Here is a 9,847-nt window from a genome sequence, read left to right as displayed (position 1 = left end):
AGAATTCTGAGATTAAAGTCAGAATTCTGACTTTAATCTGAGAATTCTGAGAAAAAAGTCAGAATTCTGAGAAAAAAGTCAGAATTCTCAGATTAAAGTCAGAATTCTGAGAAAAAAGTCAGAATTCTGACTTTAATCTCAGAATTCTGAGAAAAAAGTCAGAATTCTGAGAAAAAAGTCAGAATTCTGAGAAAAAAGTCAGAATTCTGACTTTTCCCCCATACTATACTGAAATAAAATAAAAAAAATCAGTTAACTTTTTTTTTTTTTCCAGTGGCCCTAATCCTCTTCCGTAGGTTGCAATGTTGGTAGATGATGCTTCAAAAATTAAAATCCCCACACTTTATACTGAAACCACACAATTAAGCCAACTTTACAACAATACATTTTTCTTAAACAAACAAACAAAAACAAAAAAACCCCACAGTGCCTTTATTGTCATGGGTCAGATTAGGGGTTAGATCTTTTTATTTTAAATTAAATTTCATAATTTGTACTGTTTTTTTTTTTTTAACAAACTACAGCCAAATAGGAAGTGGCTCAAGATGTTTCTCAAGGTTTGGATTTGATGGCTCTTTTTTCTAAAACCAAAAAATCTATTTAAATAAACCAAATGAATGTATAATCTTTGTAAGCTAATAAAGTATTTACTTTGTTTCATTCTTTAGACCAAATATAATAGAAAAATGGAACATAAAAGAAGTGGATGACTACCGTAGATTTTCCTGTGTTTATTACAGCCAAATCTGTTCAATCCTCATTAAAATACTACTTTGTTTTATATTTAATTGTACAAACATTTCAGTTCTAAATAAACCGAAGATAGAGAAACAGTGATAAATACTTTCATAGGTTAATATAAAAATAAAATTCCCCTCTTTTTCAAGTTGTTCTAAAACGTATTGCTTGAAGCATCACTGTGGTCATAACCCCATCTGGTGGCTCAAATGTAGTGTTGCTCCTATACTAAGATTTCCAAGGTGAGAGAGTTCCTATTGGCTGTATAAGTAATATATGGATAATTATAGGTGCTAAAAGCTAGAAAACTAAATTTATGTGGACTTTATATTTGTGTAAAATATCAAGTTAGTTAATTGCAGACATAATTAATAATTTAGACCCAGCCCCTTTACAAACTGAGGAATAGATACACTCAGAAAAAAATGTGTTACTTCTTTAAAAAAAAAAAAAAAAAAATCAAAGTCAAACAACAAAGTGGTTCACAGATATATTTTGATTCTGAGAAAAGTAAAAAGAAAATCTTTTAAAATCAAATTTGAAAGTCAGACATTGCTTTTTAACTATACTTCAACAGAATAATAGTAATTAAAAAAGCAGCAACAAGCAATTAACTTATGGAGTAGGCCTGGACAAACAAGACGGTACCCATTTAAAAGACTGAAAATAATGTGACCAAAAGTCGTGTTAAACCGAGGCGTGTTCACTAATTCATATCATAAGGTTCTACAATCATGTAATCAGTCAATGGGCTTATTTATAGGGCTACAGGCAGTCACTGTGCTGTTTGGTGACATGGTGTGTACCACACTCAACATGGACCAGAGGAAGAAAAGGAAAGAATTGTCACAGGAGTTTAGAAAGACATTAAAGACAAGCATGTTAAAGGTAAAGACTATGAGGCCATCTTAGAGCATCTTGATGTTTCTGCGATTACAGTTTCACATATGAAGAAATTTACTATCCAGACCTCCCTGCAGGAGGAAAACAGATGACAACCAAACAGACTGACAATAAGAAAGGTTAAAAAAGAGCCCGGAAAAAACTAAAGAGTTGAAAAACAAGCTTCAAGCTCAAGGAAAATCAGAGTCAGATAACGGCATCCGTCATTGCTTCAGCCAAATTGGACTTAATGGGAGACGATCAAGCAGGACACCATTGTTGGAAACAAATCCTAAAAAAATCCAGACAGGAATTTGACAAACAAAAGCGTCTTGGAGAATACCCTATGGGCAAATGAGACAAAAGAACTTTCTTGCATATCAAGAAAAGAACAGTGTCCCTAATGTGAAACATGTTATGTTCTGGAGCTGGTTTACGTCATCTGCCACAGGGTCTCTTTAATCTTTAAATTAAAATAGTTTAAATTGAGAAAATAAAATATCAAAACTATCTGTGAATTCCATTTAAAAATATGCTGCCCAGTGTGATGGGTCGTTCAACAAGATAATGACCCAAAACACACAGCTAGAAACAGCCAAGAATGGCTGAAAGGAACACATTGGACTATTCTGCCAAAAATGTCTTAAATTAAGTTTATTTACTCTTAATTTGAGCAGGTAAATAAGATAGTTTACCAATATAATTAGTATTTTTACTCTTAAAATAAGATAATAAGAAAATATGCACTTGAAATAAGACAATGCAAAAGTTTTTTCTTATTTTAAATGTAAATTATCTTGTTCTATTGGCTATTGGTTCTAAGTGTCTTACTTATCACCTCAACTCAAGAAAAAAATTCCTTTATTTTAAGAAAAATTGACTTCTTTAGATTTCAATTTTTTGCAGTGTACAGTGGTTTTCTATGAAACCTAATCTAAATTCTATTGAATATCGTACCTATGGCAACTGGAGCTGTTTGCTCATAAGGATACCTGTTGAAAGAAGCAGAAGTCTCATTGACATTTATAGGGATCATTTGGTTTAGAGTGATTACTGTACCCAAGTTATGGATACCATTATTTTTGTCCAGGCCTGTTTCATAAGTTGATTTTTTTCAGATCATTCTGTAAAAAAATGATGAAAAGCAATGTCTTAGTTATTTGTTTGTTTTCATAAAATTAATATCTATCACTTTTGTCACATTCATTTTTTTTTCTGAGACCATAGTGAGTTTTTCCTTTATAAGTGATACCAACATCTGTACACATTTGTACTTGTTTTTTGGGACTTTCTGTCAATTTCCTTCTGCCTTACTCCTGTGTATTCTTCTGCCTTAATTCTGTGTATTTGTGTATTCTGAATATATTTTATTGATGAGAGTGATTTGATATTCACGAAGCAAATAAAAAATGTAACAGGACATTTTTTGATCATTCTATGAAAAATCAACATATAATTGTTAGTTAAAATTAACAGTTTCAAATATCCAGAACAGCTGGAAAGAAAATCATGCCATTCCTCATTCCAACATGACTAGATGCTTAAATTCATTGAGTTGCTTCCATGTGATTGGCACAACTTATATTTGAATTGACACGCTGGTCAAATAAATTCATTTAACAGTCACAATAGTCAGGAATTTGAAACAAACAGATGCCATTTATAATTAATTCTAAAAATCACAGCACAATGCCCTCTTTACATTTGGAGCCAATGCATTACAGATGTTGGGTGTCATGCTTCCCACATAATTTCCATTAATTTCACCTGCAAGTTTCTTTTAAAGCTTTAGGCTGGACCCGAATGATCTTCTGACAGGACAGATAGCGGATCCAGTACCTCCTGAAAAGCTCGTCCCTGAACCCATAGATAACTGGACTCATGAAGCGGGGAATGATGTAGACGAGCAAGAAGAAGATGTAGCGGATCTCCAGGGACAGCTGGGGGAAAAGGGAGATCAGAGCAGCCTGGAGGGAAGGAACCACGAAGGCGAGCATGCACAGCAGCAACTGAAAATGAAGAATGAAAAAATGAAGATTGAAGGAGATTTTATTTGTAAAAGAAAAGGCAAATAAAGTTTAAGACCAAGTAATATAAACTAAACCATGTACCAACATTTCATATCAAAATGGTATTTTCCTTAAATAACCTTTTCATGCACTTAAAGAATAAAACAGTATAAGAAAAGCAATATCATAGTAAAGAAAAAATAAATACACAGAGCAAAATCACCTTATTTAAAAAAATATTGAAACAAAGAAATAAAATCAACAAAAAATACATATTATGTTATTTATAAATGCTTACACTTGTAGCAATATGTGAAAAAAAAATCAAAGTTTTGATACCATCTTTATCAAATTTGGTTAAATAGGACAAATAAGTCCCATTATTAAATAAGCTGTACGTTATTTTGCTGATATTTATTAAATAAATTAATTCAAATAAACTTGTAACAGAAAGACTCTTTGCAGCACTTCTGCAGCTTTCTGACATTTGGAAAGTAGTTATATCAGAAATTTTGTTAACAATAGTTTTTTTTATCTAGGTAGGTTTTACTGTTTTACTCTTAATATATATATAAATATGGATATCATATCTATTATTTTTGTATTTACATAAAGTAGAATCCTACAAATCGGTGAGTGAGTGATGGAATAAAATCAATTAGATTAAGAAAAAGGATGATATAGTTTAATTAATATTCAGACATCTATATTAATTGCAGGTCAACTTTTGGTGTTGCAATGCTTAATGATTCTGCTCCTTAGTATTAAGATGTCACCTGCACTCCGTGAAGCAGCACAGTGTTCCTGGCTCTCCTCACGGATGCCAGGCTGGTTGAGGCAGCCTGTGCTGTCAGCATGATCTTGCAGTAGGTGTATAGCAGCGTGAGGGCCACAAAGGAGAGGTACAACCCATCAAACACGCTGTTCTTGTAATAGATGGAAGGATCACGGAAAAGAAAAGAATGGTCACAAAAAATGGCCTTGTGGAAGAAACTCGGAGGCTCCTTGAAGATGGTGATGAGGAGGTCAGTGATTGGAGGGGTGGCAGCAAGGAGAAGGATGATCCATATGAGGTGGAGGGTGCGGGGCACTGTGCACAAGTTGGTGTGGCGCAGGGGGATGCAGATGGCGATGAAGCGCTCCACAGCCATGCCAGCTAGGATGAGAGGGGTGAAGCGGGTGGTGAAAACAGCTGTCATCACCTAAAGATGGTGTAAATATGTTGTAGAGTTGGTCAGAATAATAACGCAGAGAGGTACAGATAGTCTATTTAGTAGATTTCAATCACAAACTAGCAGCAGTTTGTATTGTAAATTCACCTTTTCTTAAAATAATGTATTTGACGCGTGTAACCAGAGACATTTTTGCAGATATTTCTGTTAAAGGCTATAATCAGAAAGGCCTTATGTATTTTACCTTCTATAAAAGACACAAAATAACATACTGTAGCATTGGGAGTTGCATGATCAAGGAAAAGCTTTTTTACACTAAAATGCTTTTTTCCCCCTTCTTTTCACACATTGTATTTTTTATTCTTCACACTTCCAATATTTGGCTGTGTCAACACTTAAATGATGAAAAACATCTTTTAAATTTCTCTATAAATAGGTAGCTACAGCAGTCTTATTTCAGACATTCTGTGGGAAAAAGCTGATGGAAAATACACAGAATTTACCAGGAGGCAACAGACTGAGACATTGATCTTTCTGAAGATGTAGCTGATCACATACAGGGTCGTCACAAGCGTGAGCTGCAGAGCATCGTTGACAACCATGCAGATAAACATGATGTACCGGGAGTTCTCGTAGAAGAGACTAGGGTCAAGAGAAATAAGCTGAGAGAGAAATGGACACTTATATGTTCACGTTAGAGAGAGCAGATAAGTCAGCAGCTGATGCAAATTACTGATATGATAAAGACTGTCCTGTTATGAATTTTCCAAGTAATAATGTGTTTATTTAACAAAAAAATAAATATATTATATTCATTTGTACACATTCATTCATAGCTATGTCTTTATCTGTGGTTAAATGTCACATTATATGACAGATCATTTTTGTCAGAATTCTGTTTCTAATCAGAAATTCTCAAATTTGAAAGAAACAGCCATACCTGTGCCGTAAAAAGGTGTGCACCATGCTGCTGTTGATGATGCTGAGGACCAGCCACACCATCACAGCCACTATGTTTTTAGTCAGAGCATTCGAGAAGCTTTCTTTAGGCAGGGCCACATCACTCCCTGTCTGCATAGAGCTGTTATTACTCATAAGAAGAGCCATGTGTTTGGAGGAGGAGGAATTGTTTTTTTTTTTTTATTTCTCCTCCTTACTGTCTAAGGAAGGAGAAAGGTAAATTTATGTTTAGATTTTGAAATCAAGTTCCATTTAAAAAAAGATTTAAAATTGTGGTTAGGGAAGATTCCCCGTATATCACAGGGAAGATGTTGTAGTAACAATTTTGACAAAACATTTTCTTAACTAAACCTCCTATAAACATATTGATAATATACTTATAGGCAAACAGGTAAGATTTATTATAAAATAGATCATGCTCATACACATACCTTATGGAGAGGTGTCTAAAACTCATGTTTTAGACTCTGAAAAGGAGCTGTAATAGAAAACAAATATATCTCAATATGTTACTGTTGTAAAAAGATGATCTATATAAACAAAATGAGCATAAAATTCTGATTCCTTTTTATCATTCTTAGCCAAACACAATCATTTCTGTTCTTAAATAATCTTGAAGATGTGGATAAATGCAGTTAAACTTATGAGCTTGGTATTCAAGAGCTTCTACATTCAATAACAAATAGTGTTATATACTCACATCTATAAACCGAAGACTGAAATCTCACTTTGTGAGATTGTGAGATACATGTTCTTTCGTATTTATAAGAAGTCTGATAGTGCTTTTATCCATGAGTCACTATTACTGAGTTATAGGGATAGGCTGAAGGCTATGATGTAACAGATTAGATAGTCTCCTCTAATAAGCATATGCAAACAGTGTGCTTTGTAATCCTCCTATAAATCTGGAATAATGATTTTGTTGCAGTTTTCCAGAATTTTACTAATATGTTCTGAATATCCTTCAACACATTTATTCCTTTTTTTTATAAGTCTATGAGAAGGAATGTTTTGGGAAGCAGTCAAAGCAACCTAGACCTTCACCAGAATGTTATATTTAACATGAGAGAAGCCAAATCTTTTTTTAACTGTTTATTAGGTTTTGTTGTTGATTTACGACTTTTTACTTTCACTTTTAAGATGACAAAAATTTTAGGTATAGGACTTTATAAGATAAAAAGAGAAAGGCTGATCTAGAACGGTAATGTGTGTAAATCAGTTTTGTTTGTCCTGTTAAATGGCCTTTAAAGCACATATTTAGACTAATAAAGCACAAACTAATTTTTATTGTCTGAAGGGTTGGCTGATTGATTGATTAATTTAACTTTAGTAAATAATTCAGTTTGTCTATTTGATAATGCATTGTATTGATAGTTATTAATATGAAATTATAGAATTTTTATTGCAAACTGTAATTTATAATTCATCATTAGTTAAAAGTCTTAAGCTGATCCGAAATGCTGCAGCCAGAACTCTTATGAAAATTAAAAACAGAGATCATATCTCTCCTATCCTGGCTTCTCTTCTTTGGCTTCCTGTTAAATCCAGAATAGAATTTAAAATCCTCCTTCTCACATATAAAGCCTTAAATGGCCAAGCTCCATCTTATATCAGAGATCTGATTGTTCCTTATGTTCCTAACAGAGCACTTCGCTCTCAATCTGCATATTTACTAGTTTAGAATTTCTAAAAGTAGGAGGCAGATCTTTTAGTTATCAGGCTCCTTTCCTGTGGAGCCAACTACCAGTTTTAGTATGTGAGACAGACACTCCGTCTACTTTTAAGGGTAGGCTTAAAACTTTCCTATTGTATAAATCTTATAGTTAAAAACAGTTATGTGCGCTTAGTCGCTGGGCAAGTAGAGATGTAGGTGGACATTAACAGCCCGATCCAGCGGCAGAGAACTTCAGTCCAGATAGGCCTTTCTTTTTGGCTCTGCCTTGGCCACAGTGTGGTTTTACTTTTCTTAAACCTCGTCCAAAATACTTAGGTTGTCCCGAGCTATTTTCTCCATTTGTGCTGCTATAGGCCTAGACTGCTGGAGGACATAGCGACCCCTCTTCATCACTATATCTCTATTCTCCTATTCTGCAGTACTTGTTAGGTAAATATCTAACGTTATGCCCTCTCTGCCTTTTCTCATCATAGTTGCTTCATCTGGTCTGTTCCTGTTTGGCTATGACACCATCCTGGAAAAAAAATATCAGCTGGGCTGCTGCCATCAACACCTTTTATAGATTTTCGAGCTTAGCATGTTTCTCAGTGTAGTCCTGTTTCTCTTACTGTGACTAACTGTATGTGTTCTCTTTCATCCTCTGTCATTGGAGCTGGCTGGAGATAATCTGCCTGGCTGTGTGTTTCCTGGACAGAGCCACCCGTGGCACTGGTTGACAGTTGCCTGTGTATCTCTGCTTCATTTTTTTTTTGTCTGCTTCTGTCTCTTTGACAGAAGCAGATGGCCGCTCATACTGAGCCTGGTTTTGCTGGAGGTTTATTCCTGTTAAAAGGAGGTTTTCCGCTCCAATGTTGCAACAAGGATGCTTGGAGTGAGGGATTGCTGTCAAGTCAATAAGTCAATGCAATCATTTGGTTTTCCCTTAGATGGAAAACTTTGAACCAATCTGACTGTATGATCTAGGCAGGAACAGTATAGGAATCCAGGAGTTCTCAGTTTGATCAGAGATTCCAATCCAAGCAGGAACAGAGGGATCCAAGCTTCCAGGAATCTTCAGAGCGTGAAGGCAGGTTCAGACGGGTCCAGAGGTGTGGCCAGATAGACAGGTACAGTACAGATGAAGACCGGCAGGCTCAGTGGTTGAGGGAAGCTGAGACAAGACGTAGTACCAGGGTTTCAGCAGGACTTGCTCTCCTCCTAGGAGCTACACTTACAAAAATAAAACGGACTCTCTAGACGTTCCGAACCAAAACCCTGAGGGCTCTGCGAAGAGGGATCAGGAAACAATCAAAAGACAGGACAAACACCAAAACCCTCTTGCTCTACTGGCTGTTGGAAACCAGGATATGAACCATAGAATAAACTAAACAGACAAACTAATAGGCATAACCAAAAAGACAGCAAAAAATTATCTGGCCCCGATAGCTTGGGCTGAACTGAATATAAAGGAACTGACATAGGTAGATGAGATGAGCGCTAATAAGAAAACCGGGCAGAGTTAGGCAAGTGAGTGAAAAGAATATTTAAGATGAGCTATCAGGGCAGATCATAACACTTGAAGGTTTAGTGGAGGATGTTCTTTTTCTGGGTAGATCATCAAAATAAGTGGTCCTAATTGTCAATCATTCTGGTGATATGTTTATGTAAAGCCGTCCTACATGCTCGTCCACATTTTCACTTACCAGTGGTGAGTCTGACATAGTGGAAAAATTGAAAATCTTTTAGAAAGTAAGCTTGTATAAGCGATGCAAACAGCAACTTTTAAACAGAGAGTGCACAAGGAGAAAAGGGTTTGTGCATGCTCTTGCACACGTTTAATAGGCATTCCCTCTCTGGATTGGGTACAGGGTTGTTCATGTGCATTTTTTTTTAAGTGGAGAGGGCGGGTCAGCCAACAGTCCTTTACTGCTAAAGACCTATTGCACTGACATCCCATATAATGAAAGGCCTAGAGAGAGTTCTGTTGGTTCACCTCAGCAAGCAAACAAGCAGCTATCAAGGCCACCTGCAGTTTGCTTATTGCCGTGGGGTTGATGATGCCATAATACACCTGCTACAACAAACACACTGTCACTTAGACAAGGCAGACAGCATTGTGAGGATCATGTTCTTTGATTACCTCCAGCCTTTATCCCCTCAGTAAGTGGCTCCACCAAAAGTGAGGACAAGAAAGAGGAAGGAGAACCATCATGGAGGGACAAGCCGCTGCACGGCGTATACCACAGACAAATAGAAGAAGTGGCTGATATCAAAAAATCCTACCAGTGGCTGGAAAAGGCTGGACTGAAGGACAGCACAGAGGCTCTAATCACGGCAGCACAAGAACAGGCACTCAGTACAAGATCAATAGAGGCCGGGATCTACCACACCAGGCAGGACCCCCGATGCAGACTGTGCAAAGATGCCTCTGA

General features: G+C 36.0%; 1 protein-coding gene across 1 annotated transcript; it reads right to left on the bottom strand.

Annotated features, from left to right (window-relative positions):
- Positions 1-2,788: 2,788 nt before the first annotated feature.
- LOC119797207 (odorant receptor 131-2-like) lies at positions 2,789-5,953 on the bottom strand. Its single transcript, XM_038306174.1, has 4 exons — positions 5,742-5,953; positions 5,305-5,443; positions 4,406-4,831; positions 2,789-3,629 (listed from the first exon to the last, which is right to left on the bottom strand). The coding sequence occupies exons 1-4, from the start codon at positions 5,906-5,908 to the stop codon at positions 3,384-3,386; spliced, it is 978 nt and encodes a 325-aa protein (XP_038162102.1). The 5' UTR covers positions 5,909-5,953; the 3' UTR covers positions 2,789-3,383.
- Between the last annotated feature and the right edge of the window lie 3,894 nt (positions 5,954-9,847).

This window comes from Cyprinodon tularosa, unplaced genomic scaffold (assembly GCF_016077235.1).
Source record: "Cyprinodon tularosa strain WSP-4 unplaced genomic scaffold, ASM1607723v1 ctg575, whole genome shotgun sequence".
NCBI classification, from domain to species: domain Eukaryota; kingdom Metazoa; phylum Chordata; class Actinopteri; order Cyprinodontiformes; family Cyprinodontidae; genus Cyprinodon; species Cyprinodon tularosa.
The sequence above is the reverse complement of the archived record's forward strand: the minus strand, read 5'-3'. Positions and strand labels throughout refer to the sequence as shown.